The sequence below is a fragment of the Dicentrarchus labrax genome, unplaced genomic scaffold, assembly GCF_905237075.1.
Source record: "Dicentrarchus labrax unplaced genomic scaffold, dlabrax2021, whole genome shotgun sequence".
Lineage (NCBI taxonomy): Eukaryota > Metazoa > Chordata > Actinopteri > Moronidae > Dicentrarchus > Dicentrarchus labrax.
Genome location: NW_026136721.1, coordinates 21,372,574 through 21,396,017, shown reverse-complemented (window position 1 = coordinate 21,396,017; position 23,444 = coordinate 21,372,574). Strand labels below are relative to the sequence as shown.

At 40.4% G+C, this 23,444-nt stretch overlaps 1 protein-coding gene across 13 annotated transcripts in view; it reads right to left on the bottom strand.

Moving 5' to 3' along the window:
* Positions 1–23,444, bottom strand: part of grin2bb (glutamate receptor, ionotropic, N-methyl D-aspartate 2B, genome duplicate b) — a 98,075-nt gene that overhangs the window by 8,550 nt on the left and 66,081 nt on the right. For all 13 annotated transcript variants that reach the window (XM_051384694.1, XM_051384691.1, XM_051384687.1 and 10 more), the window contains 9 exons: positions 18,754–18,868; positions 18,341–18,546; positions 16,913–17,084; positions 14,052–14,205; positions 12,340–12,465; positions 10,830–11,059; positions 9,261–9,421; positions 7,141–7,328; positions 479–717 (listed from right to left, as the gene is read on the bottom strand). In XM_051384694.1, coding sequence (XP_051240654.1) covers positions 479–717; positions 7,141–7,328; positions 9,261–9,421; positions 10,830–11,059; positions 12,340–12,465; positions 14,052–14,205; positions 16,913–17,084; positions 18,341–18,546; positions 18,754–18,868 — 1,591 coding nt within the window. The remainder of the gene's footprint in view (positions 1–478; positions 718–7,140; positions 7,329–9,260; positions 9,422–10,829; positions 11,060–12,339; positions 12,466–14,051; positions 14,206–16,912; positions 17,085–18,340; positions 18,547–18,753; positions 18,869–23,444) is intronic.

Below are 23,444 nucleotides of genomic sequence, written 5' to 3'. Positions count from 1 at the left end.
AGCCGTTGTTTGTTGTGTTTCTGTTCTGTAAAGAGCTTTTCATACTTGACACCTTCAGAATTCTAATAAAATACGTTTCCCAACAAACCTTTTCACATCAAATATGACTTCATTTCCTAATAGTCCTGGTTATTTTAATAAAAAAATGTGCAATACAATATTATACACACTAAATGATAGGGAATGATGGGTTATATTCATTCTTTTTTTTAAAAATGTATGGTTATATTGTACTCTACTGATTTGCAGTGTTAGGTGAAGATCGGTTTTGTTCGTATAGCAGGAGAGGCTATTGACTTTTGTTATTTAACGACTGCCTGGGCTAAAAAAGCCACAGGTAAGTCAGGTGAGTCATCGTATCCCCCTGACGGACTAGATACACCTCAACCACAGCCAGTGGTTTTAAAACAACCACTTCTATGATCTTTCTGTCAGGAGGACAAAGGTCAGACCTAAAATAAAACACAAGCGCACTCACTCTGCTAATGGAGAAGGTGAACCCAGGCTTTCCGGAGCACACGCCCATGAAGCAGAAGCGTAGCTGCCAGTAGAACCAATGTTCACAGATGAAGGTGATTAATGACAGAATCATGGCAGCTCCGAGCATATAGAAGACCCCCGCCATGTTGTCCACGTCCAGCTGACTGCTCATCACCTCGTTCTTCTCATTGTGGCAGATGCCCGTCAGCCACAGGGCCTCAAACTCCTCCATATCACCTGGACGAAAGAGAGACATATATACACAGGTTATTGAACCGATGGGTTGGGTGTTACTGTTTGTGTGACCTGCGTACTGGGATGAGTTCACCCGTAGCTGTCTGGACATGCAAGTGTGAGTACAAAAAGAGAGGACACATTTGTGGAAGGGGAGTTGATGCCAAAAACAGCTCAGGTCTCACGTACGTGCAACAATGTCATGTTGCATTATTTTGAGTGAACGCCGCCCCCAAGGAGCATCCTCATTAAGGATTGCTTATGCAAGGCTATCCCTTCTTTGTTGTGGGGAAAAAAAAAAAACACTGCCTGCTGGGATTTGACACTCCTCAGGGAGGAAGTGTGTGTGGTCATGTGACAAGCGTTTCCGCCCTAAAATGTGTTCCCCTACGTTCCACATCCCCGGGGGGACTGCTAAGGGGGGAGGACACGTCCAGAGAGATTTGTTTGATCTGCACCGATTTTTTGTGAGTGTCTGTGTGAGATCAAGGGGGTATATATTTTCCCAATGCTTGCATAACCCTGTTTTGTGTATAGATGTTTGTGTGTGTGTTTGTCTCGCTGTTAACTAGTTTCTTACCTAAGTGAACCTCAGTAAGTGACGTCAGTGGCAGTGTTAAGGCGTGTTCACACAGAAAGCGAAGCAAATTTTTCCGTTACTTGATTAAAGCTCTTGGTTTTACTTTAATATGAACCACGTTAGCATAGCCCTGATCAATCCGAACTCAGTTCAGAAATTTTACGGACAGACTATACAAATCAGCATCATGATGTAGTTCTTTCAGGATCCTTTTGATCCATTTATTGCAGGTATCCACACCAAAATCTGTTTATTTTGGGTTGATAGTAAGCCAAAGGCAAATATTTTCAGTATCACAAGTAACACACCATTATGATGACTGGCCATTGGCCAGGTCCAGTGTGTACCTGTAATTTAAGAGGATCTATTGACAGAAATGGAATATAATATTCACAGGTATGCTTCCATTAGTGTATAATCACCTCAAAATAAGAATCGTTGTGTTTTCGTTGCCTTATAATGAGCCATTTTTATCTACAGAGGGAGCAGGTCCTCTTCTCCAACTGAACACTGGCTCTATATCGGGCCTTTCACAGCCACTGTAGTTTCTCCTACACTCTTAGAACAGGAGGGTGAGGTGAGGGGATGGTAACCTGCAACTACACACTAAATCCTACACAATGGATCTTTAAGTGAACAAAAACATGAAAACTGGAAGCAAAAGGAAAAGTTATATATTTTGAGGTGTCTTACTTTAATTTATTTTGTTCATGAAAGAAACAGTTCAACGTTTTGTGGAATATGATCTTTCATCTTCTTTCTCTCTTGTCTCTTGTGCTTAAACAGTTTCTAGACAGTTTATCCATCTGACCAGCACTTCCGTGCAGTGTCTCTGGCTGAAAAGAATACCTGAATACCTACAGCACACAGTGTTTTGTAAAAACACAAATGCATTTTCTTTTTGTGTACAAATGGTACACCACTGTAGCTTTAAAGGTACAAGCTTTATTGCCAGGTTACTGTTTCCACCTGCTTCCAGTATTTATGCTAAGCTAGCTATGTTAAATTGTCTCCAGCCTCCAGCTCCTTCATCTTTTCATCTAACTCTTGGAATAAAGCAAGTGCGTATTAAGTATTTGCCAAAATGTCAAACTATTCCTTTTATTAGAAAATGTGAAGAGTTGGTAATAACTGCATTTCAAAGGACAAAAATGAAAACACCTTTTTGATTGAGCGATCTTTAATGTTGTTAGTAACACCTGTGCTATAACAAGTTAAAATGTCTGCTGTTAAAAAAAGGTCTATTTGATACGTCATGTCTTCTAAAGAAGTAGTATTAAAGTTAAAGACAACAAGAAAACAATGTAAAAAGAAACTAACACAAACATCTTCAGACCAGTGATGGGAACTGCAAATTGGTTCCCATTAAGAACCAGTTCCAAAGTGTCAACTCTCACACTATTGATTCTTCTAATCAGTCTGCAGATTAACGACAATGACATAAAGGCAAGATAAACGCTCTCCTGGATGCACATTCAGTGGTTTTAAATCTTGATGTACTTGTTATAGACCCAACAATATGAACCAAACTGAATCACTGGAACTGGATCAATAAGTAGAATCTATAATGTAATTATAATTAATTCTCTGCTTTCTAATCCTCCCTCCATTCTTATGCCACCTGTCTCCATCTTCCATCTTCACATTTTCTTTCCTCCTGGTCCTATATCTGTTCTGTATTCAGTGTCCTGTTACTAGGTCATCGCTGATCTTCTCCCTCTGCACATAAAAACTACACCATGTTCACATCTGGACTCTTAACAGGATGTGACAGATTTGAGCAAACATCGATGAGTCTGATCCCTTAACCTGTACTAACATATGGGTGCTGACAGCCGAGCAGTCTACGTGGAGTCATGAGGTAATGTCTGATGTGTTGGCCTCATGCACGCAGTTGACAGAACAACAAGACTTTACTTCCATTTGGTCAATTTGTGCAAACATGTCTGATCTTTGGGGAACACATACACGAACATGCACACAGCCACATGTCCACACACACACACACACACACACACATCTTGCACACATAGAGGCACACACTGGTGGTTTAGTGAACATCACTCAACAGAGAACATCGAAGGTCTGTGTCCATTTGGCTCCTAAAGATCTGATCCAAGGTGAATGCTCTCTCTGCACTGACCCCTTCATCCATCACAGACACACCGTGATGGAAAGTGATAGCACATTGAAGGCAACAGTGTGTGTGTGTGTGTGTGTGTGTGTGTGTGTGTGTGTGTGTGTGTGTGTGTCAACCTGCTGCACAATATATGATCTGACAGCAGGTGAGCAGTATGGAGCACATGCTATCTCTGGAGGCAGAGTGCTACTGTAGGTGTATTCTCCAAAGGCAAAGATTCACATCGGGGACAATCGTTTCTTTTACATGAAGATACAAAATGTAAAAGTGCTGCCAAAACCAAGGCTGGCGCTACATTTTAAAATCTTTTATTCCACATCCCTGTTCCCAATAGAGCCTTAATCCTTCTCTATGAGCAGGAATATGTCCACTGTCATAAATGAAGCAAATACATGATACAGTGTAATACAAGAGGAGTAACTGATGGTGTATGAATATAATACTTATACGCCACAGTGCTCTGAAGAGTTATGCTGCAACAACCGGTTATTTTCTCAATTAATTGATTCATTATTGAGTCTTTAAGGTGTCACAAAATAGAAAAAAGGTCAAGGCTGTTATTAAGTCTTCTCTATGGAAAGTCAAAGGCCTCAGTCAAAAGTAGGCATATCATGTTTTTTGGATGCTGCCAGCAGTAAATATCCAGTCTGAGCCAAAGTGTATTTATATCATATTTCTGTACAGTAAAGCCAAGTTCAGACCAAAGATTCACAGAGAGAAATGTTGAAACTTGCACCTACTTGCAGTACACTGGTCGGCAGCATATTGAAAACCTGCCAGTTCACACCAATGTACATGGACGAGACAGTGTATCGTCTCCATAGCAACAGCTCTCTGTACTTCTGTTGTAACTGCCAGTTTTTCAGGCTTTTTTTGTAGCTGGATATAAATTGTAGGGTCCTAAAATATAAAATGAGGATAGTGATAGTGAGTTACTTGCTACAGTTGCATTTTATTGATGAAACTATAAAAACTCTCAATAAAATCAGAGGCTTTGGAGGTATCCATGGGTGCCTGTTCTAAATTTTAAGGCTTGTGTCAAACAAATTGAAGAGGTGCTCCTCTCTTTCCTCCATCGAAAAATTATTTTGTCCAGCTGACAGTTTGTAACTGACTTGACCACCTGACTTTGCAACAAGCTGACTGGCTATTGAAACAGCAACTCAGTTGCACACAACACCATTGGCCAGCTTGAGTTGAGCTGAAACAAACCCCAGTTCACCCCACTGCAACCTTTCCCTGCAACGTTGTCAAACTGTTTTGTCTCGTCGTGAATCTTTGGTCTGAACTGGGCTTTAGACTACCGTACTTTAAAATAAGTAAATCCATATTTACAGTATATATTTTGAGATGGACCTTCAAGCTCAAAGACATTCTCATCTCAAGGGTCTGAAGCTTTCAAACATCTCATGAGAGATGGAGGCTGTTCAGTTGTCATGTGACCTCAGTGTGAAATTTCACATAATAACAATTTCAATAGAATAACTGACTTTAAAGCGACACTTTACACAATAGGTAAGACTTGGTATTTGTTGTGATGTGCTGACCCTGTTTACTGTCGTAAATGTGGACGACTCTACACATGCATTTATTACGACTACATTACTTACGATCAAAAACTAGTGAGTTGACAACACAGCCAAACATCGAGAGACTGCACAAGACACAGCAAGCCAGCTAATATTACTTACTAGTCCAACAGCAAGAAGGTCAGCTTGCCATGATTTTCCAAAGCTCTCGCCAATGACTGAAAGCCAGTTTGATCTTTTTTTTTTTCCAGCAGCTTCTTGCTCAGTCACTCTCTCTTTTTCTCTTGTTAGGTTGTTCTGTCCATTTCCTCTTAGGTCTCTTCACCTCTGTCATGTCCACAGAAGCTGATGAGCCCAGTTACATTGCCCGCTCACCACCGCTGTCGTCTGGCACGACACCAGTGAAAATATACCAACTCCTGCACCAAAAGTTACATAGTGCAAGAACAGGCATACAGGGCGTATAGTGGGAATGACACATGTACCATTCACCCTGTTACAAGTCAGTGTAGCATAGTAGTAAAGAAAATAAAACCTGCATCACAGATTGATGGTTTCCTGTAATATTTTGTAAACTGTAATGTTCTGTTGCAGTGTGTATAATGTGTCAATATAAAGCTTAAATTCAGTGGCAGAGTTCAATTTTCACAACAAAGCAGCACTTTATTTATGAGTTGTGTCGTTTTATAATGTCTGTACCTGAGGGTCTACTGTGTCATTATCTGTCCACACTGATGAGAAATGCCCTTCCAGTGTGTTTGGCCTCATCTCAGACTTCTGTGTCATCCGAGGCCAGAACCAATTTGAACAGAGGTGTCAAATGGAAATCCTAACTGAGTACACATACCACCTCAACTGGCTCAATCCGCGCATCATGACGGAGCAGCGGCTCGATAGAGAGGCCCTTGTGGATCATTGCACTCGTCATTCTCTCGTGACACCCTGCTGGCTTCTCTCTGTCACTACCCAAAACACAGAGTGACAGACCCAGGGTTCAACCTCCTCCTTATATAAATATTCTCTCGAAAAGGCGTTGGTATACTAAGAGACATACTATCACCATATCATTGAATTTATACAGTAATATTTCCATGAACATTCACAGGACTCCCGCGCTCCATGCACATCACTTACCAGCCACTGGAGGTAGTAAAGGGTTTAAATTATTTATGCACTTTTCCAAATCCTAGGCTGAGCTTCACAGCTTTTATGTCTGCTTCTTCTGAGGTGGCTTGCTAGCTACCAGAAAGAACATCCTAGAACACAGCGGTACAGTCATTTTTGGACCAAGAGTAAAAAACTAATTTAAAGAGATCATAAACAAGAAGCATGTGGTTCATACCAGAAAGCTTTCAAACTCAAATCCTGTCAATGATACATTTGAAAAACTCTATTTTAGATGCTAGAGTCGAATTAGCCAAAACAAATCAAAATTTATCGAAGGTTTCTCTGTTTGATTAAGTACAGTTCCTATTTAATATATTTTATGTCTTTTGTATAAATAATCTGTGACACTGAAGAAATATGTAAATCACAGTGCAGCAAAATCCAGAAGCTTACGAAAGACTGTCGCCATCCTTCTATCTATCTTCATTTGTCTTCATTTGTCTCTGCCAAAACAGCCTTTGCAGTGTGCTGCCAGAACCTCCTGATTTACTAAATAAACAAACTCCTTCCACACTCAAGCTTTCACTTCAACAACTGCAGCAGCTGAAGCCCTTCAGGCCTGCTGGTGCCTCACTGTTGATTAAGGACTAAACTGTGCCAACCTGGCTCAGGAGGCCTTATCCTGCAGCTCGACAGCCTCGCTGACTGCCGGGATCCACCAGCAGGTTCTTGGGTTGCCACCATAACAAACACTGACTGCCTTTTGAGTCACACCTCCTTTAGAGCTACTTTGATGGCCCCACTTCTCCGATTTTACAACACTGATGAGAATATAACTTCATTTTGTGATTGTTGTGCTTTGTTTCTTAAAACCTGAAACAGTCATTATTTAATTTATGAGTTTATTGTGAGTGAAATAAATTAATCTCTCAAAACGGTGGATCTATTTGGTTGTCCTGTTATATAGTTGTTACCTTTAAGATGGTTCCATAAAATCTCTGTAATATTCACTGGGATTGAAGGATTTACAAAACATTATTGGATCTCTACAAGGCTTCTTCAGTCCTTACCATCTCCAAACAGCATGAGGATGGCGAGATCCACAGCTCGTTTCCAGCCAGAGTCTTTCTGGATGGCGATGCCGTAGCCGGTGGAGGCGAACACTTTGCCGCTCCCGATGGTGACCAGCTTACAGCCCTCGTCTCTGCCTGCCATGTAATTCAGCACCGCAGCGTCGTAGATGAAGGCATCCAGTTTGCTGCAGAGTGCGATGGAAGGAAAATGTGTACACTTACATTGTGTTACGGAGCCTCCTGTACCCCCAATCATCATGGTGACATTGAATGAATATGTCCAAAATCACTCCCTCGTTCACTCATTCATCACTATTCAACAGTTAATAATAAATTGAGATTTTAGGATACTTATGACTCACCATAATTTGTGTCATCACTGATGTGTAGTGTTGCCCAACTTTAATTTACACATCTATTAATGGCGTAGGATAACACTTGGGTTTGTTATTTCCTTTTTCTGGAAAGTTTCCTAGAAAGAACTACGTAATTTGATACTAATTATAGAGAAAATTAAAACAAAGCATTCAGTTTAGGTAGTTGAGTTTAAAAGTAATTTGATTTCCAGAGTTATTTCAATGCAAGAGCCGCTCAGTGTAAACCCACTAAAATATTCATTCATCATTCATTTATTATTGGAAACTTTGTTCTCCATTTATCTTGCCTGCCTGTGCACATTTTTGCGTGTTCAGCTGACTAAAACATTCTAGGAAACCCTAGCTTCGCATTTAATTGGAATTAATTAATAGAAAGTGTAACAATTGAACTCTCTTTCTGTTTTAACTATAATTAACAATATATTGCATCATTCCTTCAAGGTAACTCACAATGAAATTATTAGAAATGTTATGGGTTACCAGGACAAACATTGCATTTATGGATATTTAGGAAAAGGCAGTGTGCATGCTATGGACACTTTATTCTTTTGTTTTCAGTCTGAGAGTTTTTGAGGACACTTTTTAGCACGTTTATTTTACAACAAGAAAGTAAATATATGAAACCAGGTGGTGATCAATTTTGGATACAATCACTATCATCTATTCTACTCTAGTCTGTTTTATACCTGGGTTTCCTATAGTATTTTATAGTGGGCTACCAAGTCTGAAACAAAGACCACCTTTACTAAAATGTAAATTTTCTACAAAATAAGAAACTAAGCTTCCAGCAGAAAGAGCAGCTGTGTTATTCCAGCAGATACCTCATATCTAATTCTCAATACAAGTTCCTACATGCTGTTTAACCACATCTTGTAATCTTCCTGTACCTGAACCATCTCCATGACAACTGTGCAACTATATCTGCCCGAGGAAGGCCACAAGATGTGGTTGAAAGCTCTGGAAACAACAGGTATGCTAGACCTTGCGTTGTATTTGTGTTTTTCCCAAAACTGATATTGCCAAGGACAAAAATGAATCTCCAAGCTCAAGTATGACTATCAAGTACTAAGTATGCTATTGTTTAAACTTGATTATTACACTGACCATGTGAGAAGAAGTGTCAGCGTCTGTGTGGCATACCGTCTCAGCCGACACATTTTCTGGGGACACCCTGTATTTCTTTTCTATTCTCTTCTCTCCCTATCAACCCTGAGTGATTTGACAGGTAAACTGACATGACAGTCTCCAGCTTGGTGACAAACTACCATCAAACGGTGCCTCTGGGCTCGCAGGCCATTCAGCTCAAACTCCCTGCAAACACCAGAGGTACACCACTGCTTTGCATTCTTAATTCTTAAGCAGCGGTTCATGAAAACATTGGAAGACAGCCAGAGATAAACAGTGAATAGGAAGATGTTAGCTAGCTTTGAGAGGCAGCGAGAGTGAATATTAGCCAACTTTCACAGCAACCACAGGCTGCGCTGCTATTTCTGGGCGCCAGTGGCAGGCAGATACACAGCTCCACTGGCTGCCCACCCACATTGCCCAGAACTCTCCCTCTTCCTTTGTCTCCCTCTCCTTATTCCTTGATCATCTTTTCTCTGAATTGCATCAGCACAGGACCTCACAGCCTCCATAACACAGTCTCTTTTCTTTCCCTGCTGAGATCCTTTCAACTCCCTCCTTCCTCACATTCCCCATCTGTCTCTCCGTCCTCCCCTCTATCTCTCTCCTCCTCACCCGGTCTTCAGACTGTGCAGCGCTTCATCTACATTCTTCTGGTGGAAGCTGGTCATGTAAGTATGCATGTCCCGGTAGTTGTTGCGGATGTTGCGCTCTGTACTCCCATTGGGCACCGTGCCAAACCGGAATGGCGGCGAGAATTCGTTAGGCTTCTGGAACTGTGGTGGGGGTTTTCCAGAAAAGAAACCACACAGAGAAAATGACAGAGGAGTGCTCGTTAGCATGGAAAAGGCACTGAGCCGCATAAAATAGCCTTTAATGCACTGTTGAGCAGGAGCATGGGACTATGCTTTTTTGGAAGCTCAAAATTAACTAAATGCTTAGAGTTGTGCTCAATAGATGGACAAACATGAGAGAATCTGGAGGACACATTTAGACAAACATGATCAACCATTCAGTTCAAAAGCATCAACTATTATTCCAGGCCTGCAATTATTTTTATCACTGTTTAATCAATTTAATTTCTCGATTAATCGATTAATCGTTTGTTCTACAAAAAGTGACGGATGACTATCATAGTTTCTAAAACACAAGGTGACGGATTTGTTTGAACAACTGTCCAAACTCTGAGCATCTTCATTTTTCGATCACATGAAAAGCTTGCAGATTCTCGCAATTAAGAAGCTTAGTCAATCCAAAACAATGTTGATAATTATTTAATCATTGACGTAATCTATTAAGCAAACATGACAAACATTTGCTGGTTCCAGCTTCTCAAATCTGAGGATTTGCTGCTTTTCTTTGTTTTATATATTTGCAAATTGATGGGTTCAGGTTTTGGACTGTTGGTTAGACAAAACAAGCAATTTGAAAACATGATCCCTCCAAGAACTTGTAATTCTTCTTCTTTATTTTTTTTACTTAATGAACTAAACCAGTGATTTCCAATCCTACCCCAGGGGGTACCTGAAAAGATTGTGGAATAGCTAGGCTAATTTAAAAAAACAGAAATAATGATTTGATTAAAAATATATCCACATTTTTCTGTTGAAAAATAAACACACAAATATGATTACAAATTGATGTGAGGATAATCTTTAGTATATTTATTGTTACAACAACCAGTAAACTACCAGCTACAATAGGCTGACTACACAGAATACTCCTCCCACCATCCTGAAAACCTTGTGTAAGTAGTATAGTGTTATAGTATAGTACAGCGTTGAATAACACTTCAAATCAAATCAGTTTAAATGAACATTTGAAAACACATTTGAAACATGATGGGAGTCATCAAGCATGGAGCTCTTCAGCTCATCTGATAGTGCTGTAGCTCCCAAAAAGAAGTAGTTATTTTCTGTTTAAATAATGACTCTATCTATCTTATGTTTCTATTATTCTATTAACAGGGTTTTGCTTTAACAAAACTTGTTTGCCCGGCCAACCAACCCTGTGTAAATAAGATTAAATTTAATTAAATAAATAAGAAAAATATGAAACTAATCATGAACTCTCTCATGGACTCAGGTACCCGTCCACACTTCGGTCTCACAACGCCCCACGTTACATGCTTTCACACACCTGCTCCTCCATCCCACAACCCCTCACATTGCCTTGAATTCACACCTTTTTGTCTGACAGGCCCGACACCTGGTCGACATACTCCTCCTGGATCATGAAGGCAGCCAGGTTGGCAGTGTAGGAGGCCAGGAAGATGACAGCGAAGAAGGCCCACACTGAGACCATGATCTTACTGGTGGTACCTTTGGGATTCTGCACGGGGACAGAGTTGTTGAAAACCAGACCCCAAAGCAGCCAGACAGCCTTACCGATGGTGAAGGAGGGACCGCCGGGCTCTGCGTGACAGGAGTGACATAAAAGAGGGGGTACAAGAAAAGAAGTTTCACAGATCACAAATACTATTTCACTTTATCTGCATTTACTCTTGACCGGTGTTGAGTCACTTGATGGACAGCGGCGACAAAGACTAGATTTATTTCCATCCTTTAGTTTGTCAGTGATCGCAGGATGTGCTGTACGGTCAACATCCGCTCTTGCCCTGACAACCCACTTTTACAGACTAACTCTGTTCCACCTACCTCTATGGCACTATGACAAGGTAGCAGGATGGAAACACTACCTACAGTGGCATCAGAGACAAGGAGAAAAAGAGAGGGGGGGTAGATGGGCACACAGCAGGCTACAATTATGCTACAGCTGGAGCAGCAGTATAGGACAACAGCCTTACATAACCTAGCGATTAAACCACACATACCCTACACTGTTGCTGTCACAGAAGACATTCAGAAAACAGTACAGCAGGAAACATAACTCCAAACCAAACACCATTACTCTTATCCCCTCTGGTCCTTGATAAAAAGTCTGTGAGCAGCAGTATAACACTTCTATGATTTTATCTTGAGTGGCTGCCGTTGTGGCAGGCTAATGCAATCCTGAGAGTCAAACAGAGCAGAGTGTATAAAACCTAGAGGAAAAAAATAGATTGAATCTGAACCATTGATTTTGATGGGCAAATTGATTTGGCCAGCTGGAACCGAACTTGATTCAACAGGGTAGTGTTGTTCCATACTGTCAGACACCATTAAACCTTGCACATATTTTCTATGTATTGTAATAGATCTACTTAAGGGCATTCATCAGGTTTTACAACCCTAGAAGTGGTGGTGTAACATCATTGTGTAATATTTGAGAACGACACACACAAAAAAAAAGTTAAAAAAGTGTCATGCGAGAACAGACGAGTCTTTGTTCACACAGTGATGCTAAGAATACTTAAGATCACCTATCTGGTTCTCGTCAATGATCCTTTTCATTAGTGAAAGAGCTTAAGTGACTGTAGATGTAGATAAGTACTCCAAGACATCGAGTAGAGTAAGTCCCGGTGCTCCAGTTGCACTCATTCAGAAGGGATTGTCAAAGTAATTTAGCACATGGAGGGCTCTGTCTGAATGGTTCATTCAAGGTAACAAAACATGCCAAGTAAGTCTTCATTTTAGCACATGAGATTGCCTGAAAATGTTCCTCATTGTCACCTGTTTGGAGCATTGATTGACTGGGTCAGAGCGTGTGTGTGTGTGTGTGTGTGTGTGTGTGTGTGCGTGTGCAATCCTCTCACCTCGCCCATCTGCCAGACAGCGATTGTAACCCACCGGGCTGAAGTACTCAAACACAAACACAGCCACGGCCGACACGATCAGCAACATCACAAACATCATCACCCAGACATCAGCACTGAAGGGCTCTAAAACACAGAGAGGGAGAGGGGAGTGGGTGGGAGTACAGGGTGCAGCAGGGGTGCAGAGGAAGAGAAAAGAGGAGGGAGGAATCAGTGGGGGAAGACAAGAGAGAGGAAGTTCATTAAACCAAATTATAAAATAACCCCCTGGTATCAACATGATTATTTGTATTCAGACGTTATAAACTGCGTGCTCATTGTTGCACATTGATGGATTGTATCTGAGTTTGTGTGAACACTAACAAGCACTTCTCCAGAGAGAAACTGAGAGGAAGGTAGGTAGGTGTGAATGGACAGATGCACTCATTGAAATGGGCACATTTTTCACCGCTTGCACTCTGCTTTGCAATTTTCACACACAGAACAGACTCTGACAAACACCACAGCACCGCAGTTAACTAAACAATCTTACTACAAGGTCATTTTAGTAGCTGCTTTGAAGCTTTTGATTGTATGACACGACCTTCACCGGAAGGTAGTGTATTTAAAAATCACTTCTATATATACAATAGGTTTTATTATTTTATTACAAAGCAGCATGTAATCCAGCATTACTGTTCATTAGTTCATCTCAGCCTCACTGTGTGCTGTTCACTGTCCAACAGCCCTGTCATGACTGTAGAGGGACAATAATTGACTTCCTTACAGAAACTACGTGAGTTTGTTTGACTGTTCTGTAAACAGATACACCAGCTGATCCTCTATTGTATTTCTGGAAGACCAGCAGCTCAACAAGTGTTTGCTGCCTCCAGAATTCAGTGTAGTATTAAACCGCCCTCGCTGTTACCACGGTAACCAAGGTGTTGCCAAATCGATCTGGTATGAAATCTTAAGGATTATAACTTTCAGGACTTTACAAAGTGTTAAGAAAAATGTATGCAATTACACTTTTGTAATATAACAAAAAGCCCTTATAATGGTCACCTGGAGGGAGGGTGGGGGTTGGGACGGAGTGGGGTTACACTCATGGCAGAATTGTTCAGACTTTCAGATTTCTGTACTTTTGTGATGTAAAACGTATAAAGTTGTAAAAAGTTAAATTTCAGCATCTACAATTACATGACGTGTATGTGTGATACGATTAAAAGCTCCAGAAGAGCCACTAAATGGACCTTGTGGTGAGATTTTGTCAGCTACTGTTTCCAAAGTCAAGAATTAAACTTATATATATTTAATGTTGATGTAAAAGTTGATGCACATTTTTGGTTTTTAATGATTGAAAAATACTAATTTTTTATTTGATAAGATGTAGTCTCCGGGATCCCCGTCTGATAAGATTTTGTTAATACATAACTGTCCCTACTGTACATCGGTAGACTGACTTACACACATGAACACAATGGTCATTCTTATACATTCTCTCATTGGGCAATAGTGAAATAATAGTGAAATTAAAATAATGAAATTCCCCATTTTTTGTAACTCCCTCAAGGATGCCTCGGGGTCTCCAGACCTCAGGTTGAGAACCACTGTGCTAAAACACACTGATCAACACAAGTAAATGTCCTTACTTTGAGCTAAAACAACTTTTATTTCCTAAGACTATATATCATCTGTCTGTGCGTGCATAAGTGTTTTGTACGTCAGCTCACCAAGAAAGGCGGAGGGAGAGACGGTTCCGTTGCTACGGGAGACCATGACACTGATGCCTGTTTCAATGAAGGGCACAGAGAAGTCAATGACCTCTGACCTCTCCTCGTTGATGGTGAGTGAACCCACTGCCATGTGGGCATTCTTCAACACCACCTGAGGGTCGAACACAGAAAGACAGAGACAGACGGGAGGCAAACATGAAAGGTCAGTGGACGCACGGTGCGGAATATTCCCGGGACACTGTGGTCAAAGAAACATGATGTGAAAAGTAACTCAGTTCACACACAAGCCACTATGTTCGCCATGTGTTCAACACGTTATTCTGGTAGAATGGAAGCAGGAGGAGAAGGGGATTATTACTACACTGGGTCAGTATTCGACTCTCCCACCAACCCAGCCTCCCTCTGAACATATTCAGGTATATTTAGCCCCTAAGTTTCTGGAGCCTCAGGCCACGAATAAAAATGGAGCACAAAAGACTGTGTTAATAACGGATATGTATGCCAGAGCGAGCAGGAATCCTACGCACTGTTTTTTTTTTTTTTTGTCACACTTCTTCATACAGGCCTGTTGTTTTCTCTCTCTCTCTCTCTCTCTCTCTCTCTCTCTCTCTCTCTCTCTCTCTCTCTCTCTCTCTCTCTCATTCTGTTTTCTGAGTCTGTTGTCCTGTTTTCCCCCATTCAACTTAAATCATTAGCTGCTTACTTAAGCATTGAATGACGTGGACCAATGCATCCATGCACTGCACATTTGCGTAGCCTTGGCTTTATGCTGCTTTATATATAATAACAGCTACTCTAGATACTGTAATTTTACATAATCCTGCCCATCTTAACTCATCTGTGTTCCTAACATAATAATAATGTTGCTCATTCTGTGTCATAATCAATTAAGTTGGACATCACATCGATTTGTAAAAGCTACATTGTGTGTAATGTGTGCAGGAGAGAAATGGGTCTTTCCCTGAGGCTGCCTACTCCCTCTTGCCTTCTCTCCTCCAATTGCTTTCTCTTTCTACATGTCTTTTTCTTTCTCCATCTCTGATTAGGAGCCTCATTGTCCTCCTCCTGAGGTTTTTGCGTAGCTGATCATAGCTTCCCCCTCAGGCCAGGTTGTGGGGAACAAGTGCTCGATGGCTGACAGAGACAGTGAGAAACTAATAGAGAGAAAAAGACATTCAGACAATATAATTAGCCCTATCCAAAAGGTAAATTCCTATGGGTACCAAAATACTCTCCCCGCTTGTAGTAGTGTTAGTATTAGTATTAGATTACATGTTTAGTTTCTTATTTCATTGATTTTTTTCATTTTAATACATAGCAAGCATATAGTAAAGAAAACTGAATTACAAACCCCTTTTATTCACCGTTTGAATAAAGAAAAATACGATATAATGAATAAATGAAAATGGATTAGATTTACGACCGGTTCATCTATAACTTTTGTATTTTTCAGCCAGCAGTAAACTCCAAATCAATGTTGTGTGTGTCACAGGAACATTTCTTTTGTTGAGTTATAATTTTCATATTATCACTTTCCATAACCAACAGCCTTGTTGCTTTGGCATATATGCTTGTACTGTCCTGGAGAAAGAATTTTCTTGCAATTGCAATTACTTCCGGATACGCCAAATTCCAGTGCTACAAATTTTAAAATGGTTTCCATCAGGCTACGTACATTAAACAAATGCAACGAGAAAGAAAAGCTTTGTCACTAAATTATCAGCTACACTCACAAACCTTTCTCACTCTACAACATAACAGATGTAAAAATTGATCCCTGCCACTTGAAGCAGATATTTATTGTTTTGTTTGCATTGTGTCATTATCACGTCCACATCAAATCTGCACTCACAGAATTCAGAAGACAGATTAAAATGAATTTATCATGATTTAAATAATGATTTAAATGAATAGAGTAACAGAGTGGTAAATTGTTGCTGATTAATGATTAATCAAATTAATAAAATTTAATTTTTGCTCTCTGTGCTCCACATTGAACCTTAAATGTCCTACATTTTATTCTGGTTGACTTTTCCAACAAATGCTCACACTTTATTTTGAACTGTTGGTGATAAAATAAAATGTCAAACTAAAAGGTCTAAATCTACCAGAATATACTAAATATTTCTTTTCAGCTTGCTTGAGGTAATTTTAGGTTGCTTTAGTGTGTTGTGTGTGCTTATTCTAGCTTGAAAAGCAATCTTTGTTATCTTAAACTAATATTTTCTATCACTTTACAAGCAAATCAACATTCTGCAGAAATCTGCAGATCCTGTTTGGCTTTGGTCATTATAAACAGTGTTGCATGTGTTAAAGGAAGCATGCTGAATGCATTAGGCCTTTAAGAAAATAGTAAAATGATGGTAGGGGTGCTGTATGCCATCAGTGACACACCAACCATAATTATGAGCTAAATGGACGCAAATTAACAATTAGCTGTAATAAAGTGGTGTACTGGTTCTGATGGAAGTTGGATGGAAACACTGAATATAATTTCATGTTTAAGTACACTGCTCCATTTAGTCACTCTGCTGGTACAATAGTGATTATACAGTATGGTGAGGTCAACAGTGTTCTGCCAGCTGTGAAATTCACAATCAGCCGATGTGCCAACAGGTCTATATGAAATCGACCAAACTGTCATTCTGGCTATTTTAAAACTGTCAACACCCAATGCAAAGCTGCTGCTTCTTTCTAGTGTTTGGCTAGACTTATAGGAACAAGATCTACTCTACTTATTCTGTACAACCGTATATGTAACTAAGAACATCTCCACTACATCAGTGAAAGAGAATCAAAGCGAGTAATTTATCAAGAACATGAGGAATAAACAGAGTGACAGAGAGAAATGTCCTCACCTCTCCAACCATGCCGTTCCATGTCCCATTAACCTTCTTGCCGTGTTTGCCGTTGGTCACCAGGTAGAGGTCGTAGGTGAACTTGACTGCCTTGGCGATCTTCTTCAGGATGTCTATACAGAAACCTTTGCAGCAGCGCTTGATGTAAATCCCTGAATCACCTGTCTGATTGCTGGTAGAGGTACAGAGAGGAAGAGAGCGGAGGAGAAGTAAAGGTAGGAGATGAGGAGAAAATGAAGTTTTTGACATTTATTTGGGTTCAGATACATAAAACTAGCAGATTCAAAAGAGAGAGGACGGCAGCATGACATGGAATAATATGAACAATGGGGTTTAACTATCTGGCACTAAGACGGTGTCCACATATTTCTGCTTTTGTGCATGAATGAAGACGAATCTACACACAGCCTTGTGCATCTGGTTCACTGAGATTTTTTTTAGGGTGGTGAGAAATCCTTCATATTCTCTGTGGCATATTGCTGCCCGTCCCTGAAATGCTGTATCTGAGGATGTCTTTGAAGGAAGAGACAGACGGAGAGGCAGACAGGCAGAGGGAAGGAGAGAGGGGGAATAGGGGAATAGGAGAAAGAACAGGGTGAAAGACCAGTCAATACAAAAACCACTGAGCCAGAAGATGTAGGGCACCCTCAGGAGATTTCAGGTAGGCCAGTGATAGAAAAGGAGGCCATTGAAGAAAATTCATTATCACACACCAAGGAGAAGTGGATAGTGAGACGGTCAGGGTGCAGAGTCGGGGGAGAGGGGAAAACAGTGACAGAAACCAAGACAATGATCTAGTTAGCAGTAGTGAAGCAAGTGGAGGTAATCACAGGACACTGAGAGATAGTGAGAGGATGAAAAATGATTATATTTTTAAACTCCAGTGAAGAAAGAGAAGTAGAATCCCTGCAGCATGCTGCAGTGATGGAAAAATATTAAACAAAGAAGCCAAAGGGAAGATTCAAGGAAAATGTACAATAATTCACGACTGTGAGCATTCCTCGATGCACATACGGGCATGTTTCATTACAGCATTGATTAATTTCTTTTCCTTTGGTAAAATTCACAGTTTGTGTAATATTCTGCTAAACTACAGATGCAGCAGTTGGTGTTTTATGCTTTTTTTTTAAAAAGCTTCTTGTGATTTATTTAGTGTGACAAATGACTTTGAATACATGCAGAAGGTTACACAGTATACCAGAAACGTTTTGAATAATTCATTTTTCAGCCATCAATGTATAAATCAATGTCTTACCCCAAATGTTATTAAGAAAAAGTGTCTTTTTAGCACTTGACATAATATTCCTCCTGGATTCACATAGTAAGAACAAATCAGATTTGTTATTACTGTGGGACAAAAATGTCTTAAGGATAAAAAACGAATACAATTTATTTTTTCTATGTTTAAATCCAGCTCTAAAATCCCACCTGAGTTTGAGCTGTTTGCGGCACGGCACAGTGTTCCTCATGCATGTGCCACTAAGAGGGTCCACATCCTCCACGATGACAAATGGTGCCTCCTCCAGAGTCACGATGGACAGGTGGTCCTCTCGCTCCTCCGCCGCTGAGTACAGCTCAAAGCGAGGCCACACATGGTACCTCATCGTCAAAGAGCCTCTCTCCCACTTGCCAACCTGTACGAGGGAGTGGGAGGAGGACTGTGTGATATACAGGCTACTGTAACAGGTACTTCAAGTGGCAGGGAAAAAAGTGACAGACGGATCACAGAGGGTGGAAAATACAAACCAGCGAAAAAGGGAGAAGGTAGATTAGAGAAAGAGAGAAGGAAAGAACAGAAGGTGGATAGGGAAGAGAAGAAGAGGAGGAGGGAAGATTTTTACCCTGTCCCACTGTCTATCCTTGTCTAGAAGAATGATGACCAGTTTGGGGAACATCTGGTGACCCTCTTCACTAAACGACAGGTTTCGGCCTTCAAATGTCACATTCATGAGGTACCTGAGAACGAGAATTCAAGTGTGAGTTAGAAAGATGAACATCTGTCTGCAGAATTTAAACTTTAAACTTTATTTCTTACCTTAGGTTTACAAACACATTCTGGATATATAAAGATTATATGTCTGCATTAACAGATGTTTTTTGCTTTTGGGACTGTAAACACAACATTGACATATTATCACATAAGTTGTTGTGGCTATGTGTTAGCAAACAGCTGCTCTACATTCATTTTTAATCATCTTTTGACTATCTGGTTAATAGAAGTCCAGTATTCACTCTCTTTCACCAATGTTTTTGGTCTCGACCAACTCCTGAGGGAAAAATCTGCCTCTTTAGCTGTTAAATGCTCACCAGCTAGTTGCTGAATGTGTCGGTCTGCTGTTTGTTGCTGAGCTGGTAGTGTAAAAGTGCAGCATTTTTTTTGAGCTTTTCTGCTGAAAAGAGCTGCCTGCTGCAGCTGAAAACAAGCTTCATGAAAGCTGTGAAACTGAGCCAAACAGGTAAGTTGCAGCCCTGTAGACACAAAACAATGAGCTGAAAGACACAAAAACTCGCCTTACAGCTAAGAGGAACTGCAGAGTCAAGTGAAAATGATCTGTGGGTTCATCACAGCAACATTTTTTAAATTACATATAATTAAATACAGATTAATGCAGCTTTAAGAACTATGGTCCAACATATCAGCAGTACTATGACAGTATAAGATGCTGGTAACTACTCCGCAGATGTCGTAAGGCTAACATGCTCACAGTTTAAAACAGTAGGAGGGGAGAAAGCTCACACATAAAATCAAGAATTTTATAAATATTCTCAAATGATTTAAACATTGAAATATTGAGACAAAACATTTCAATCACAAAGTGTATGTGGCGGCTGATCTTTTAATGACTCAGTGCTGTCAAATATTCAGTTCAAATACTTGGCAGTGAAATGTGTTGGTACATGGTTCAGAAAATAATGTCTGGAGATGGATATGTACAATATCTGAGACCCACAGGTTTTAGCTTTTAAACACATTTGCTTTGTTGATCTTCACGTTTTATAGATGTTTATATATGTTATCATATGTCTATGTTATATATGTATATGTTTAAAAGAATATACTGATGTAGCAAAGTTAGCAAGGTTACCACAACTACTGCAGGTAAAACACCTCAACTGTGGAATGACAATATATGTATATATTTAATTATATAATTATTATTATTATTAATATTGTTATTGTCACCATTATTATCAGCAATAGAAGTAACTTTTATGTGTTATGCACTCTTGCTATCTTTACCAGGACCTGTAAACGACAAGTATATTTACTGTATGTGCGTCTATATGTTATTTATAAAGTATGACGATAACAACTGAAACTGATACTGAATATGATTCATGATCATGATGTATGTTAACTAAAAGCAAAGACACCGCTTCTATGTGACACCTGATAAGACTGAGACACATAAATAAAGAGTACAGGGAGGCTGTGAGGGGAAATATACTGAGCAGGGACGACGAAGAGAGCAACAAGAAACCAGGAGTGGAAGGTGGAAGAGAGAAGGAGTGGAGAGTGTATTAACCGCCTGTGTGAATACACATCAGCATATATGTGTGTCAACAAGTGTATAGCAGCGGCAGATAAGCTGGAATCATCTCTCTGCCGCCTCCTTCCCTCACTCTTCCTCGTCCTGATCTGTGGGCTGCCATCACCATGGAGACGCTGTGCCTCTGAAACAATCCACCGGAGAAATAAATATCTTGTCTGAATGCAAGGAGGGGCCGTGAGTGTGTGTGTGGTGTGTGTGTGTGTGTGTGTGTGTGTGTGTGTGTGTGTGTGTGTGTGTGTATATATATACGTGTATATATATGTGTGGTTTGTGCAGACTTCTTAAAAGAGGTGCGGTACAAATTTTACTCACCATCATCTACCACCAAGTCAACAGTGTGAAATAAAGACAATAAATCTATTCACTGGTAAAAAAAATAAAAAAACGCAGACAACAGATGAGCAATGGGCCTGAAACTTACCCAAGATTTTATCGCAAGTACCTCCTACTAGAACATTCAGTACCTCTATCTGTAACGTCTTCAACTATATTTATATCCCTCCTCACAAACACACACACACACACACACACACACACACACACACACACACACACACACACACACACACACACACACAGACCTAAGTAGGCTACATGCTTTGAGCAAGTCAATAATATGACTCAAGCCTCCATGAAATGCCCATTGCTGCATACTGGCTGGCTAGCACACTAAAAGTGCTGTAATGCGTGTGTAACATGGGATTAGCCTTCTAAACATAATCTCAGTTTGAATAGGGAACCAAAAAGATCAAGGTGGCGTGGGTGGAGGCTCAGGAGGTCCCACTTGTTGCCATCCCGACGCCATGTCTATGTATGTGACCAGTGGCGGCCTCTGCCTGTGTCATCATGATGGGTGACATGTGTACGTATACGTAAAACCGCAACATAGGGAGGCTCTTAACACCAGTATAATGTAATGTGTTGCCATGGCACCCACAACCACAGCAATTTTCATGCAATCAGCTGTGTTGCCATGGGAACAGTAATCTCACCCAAGAGGCTGGTTGAAAGAAGGAGAGAGAGAGAGAGAGAGAGAGAGAGAGAGAGAGAGAGAGAGAGAGAAAAGGAGTATTTTTCATTCTAAAGCTGAGTGTTTACCCACTTCCCCTCATGCTGTCTTTCACTTTCAGATCAATCTCTCCATCTCACCTCAGAGTAGCACATCAAATTGCACATCAATAGGATTCATCTGCCCGTACATTAACCTGTGCCTTTACAAAGACTGGTGCATGCTGTGAATTTTACAGCAGAGAAGGCTGCTCTGTTTATCATTTTGTATGCCTGTACTATTGATGTAGCTTTTATGTGCCGTTTGATCCCTTCTCATGTCAGAATTCCCCTCTGACTCTGCTGGAGGAAGAAAAAATAAAAATGAAAGTACTGAGCTACTAGCAGAACCTCATGCGGCTTCATCACAGCCATATGCAGCGCTTGTGTGCGCCTTGCTCACCAACTGTTCCCCAACTAATCACTGGCTGTGAGGGGAATTTATTTTTTAGTTACAGAGACACTGAATCATCAATGGCATGGACACAATCCCTCTTTTCCCCCCCTCTTCACACATATTTCAGAGCCATTTCATATGTCTTTCTTTTATCTTCGAGAGAAGCTGCACAGGGTCACAAATTCTCTGTCGCGGCAACGCAGGGATGCAAAATTATATATCCCTGCTGTGCATGTGTGTAAGGCAGTTTGTGGTGCATGTATATACACACACACACACACACACACGAACATACTGTATCAGGTTTAGGTGGATGACTCATAATCTGGGATGACTGCAGAAGACCTGCCTCTGAAGAGTTACCAGTTACTGATGAAATGCAACTCATTTCAAGTGGTGTAGGATGGAAGCAGTGACTGTCTGAGGAGACTGTGCAATATAGCTATAACTGTAGAGTATAGTAAATTATGGTAAGTGCATACAGTGTAAGACGTGCGCCACTCAAGGTTCACTCCAGAACAAATTACACAGGGCGGCAATAGTTTTCACCCATGTGTGATTACAATATAATTAAAGCTCGTAACATTTTCAGTTGACAGCAGGTACGCATAAGAGCGTTAAACAGACAGACGTGAGTAAGGACATTAGCCAGCACAACAGAAAAAAAAAAAAAAACACTACAGCAACTGTTAACTACAGCTATAACAACAAACTGAACAGATTTGAATGAGCATTGTCATTAAAGTCGCACTGCCATCGTATTGCTGTATTTACTTTTTTAAATGATTTTTCCAAGCCACCTTCACAAGGTGGCATAAGCATACAAATAAACAAATTCTACATATTTCTAATAAAGGAAAAGAGAAAGAAGGGGTGACACAGGGGCTAGGAGTCTTGCCATTTAACACATTTTACAGGTAACATTGCTTGATTGCAATCATAGAAGTTCATCAATTTACATGCATATTAACAGGGTATGTCACGATTGTACACGGAGCTCGGGTGAATCCCATCATGTCCATATCTCAACATATCAAGATGTCATATTTTACATAAAGGACATGTTGGGCTTGACAACATTTCCTCGTTGACAGATAATATCTATCTATCATCATTTTGTACTGTATCAGTCGGTAATGACTGTGTGATTTTAGAGAGAGAGCTTTTAGAGCTTTTATTGCCTTAAATTGACATTGACAGCTGAAGAGTGACAGGAAAGATGGAGAGAGGGGGGGGGATGACTAGCAGCAAAAGGCCACAGGTCAGATTTGAGCCCATGGCTAAAGCAGCAAGGACCCGGCATTGGTACATGGGACAACAACTCTACCAGATGAGCTATCCTGGCACCCCATAATTTGTATTTTCTAATATAAAGTTCAGGTTTTGTTTGTCATTTGTGACTATAATCAAACTGCAACTGAGCCTATCACGAAAGAAGAAAATGAAGATTTGCTTAAGAGGCCTAGTTGTGAATAATTTATTTTAGCTTGATTGGCAATCCCAAGTGCCACGGACTAAATTATTTTCCGAAAAA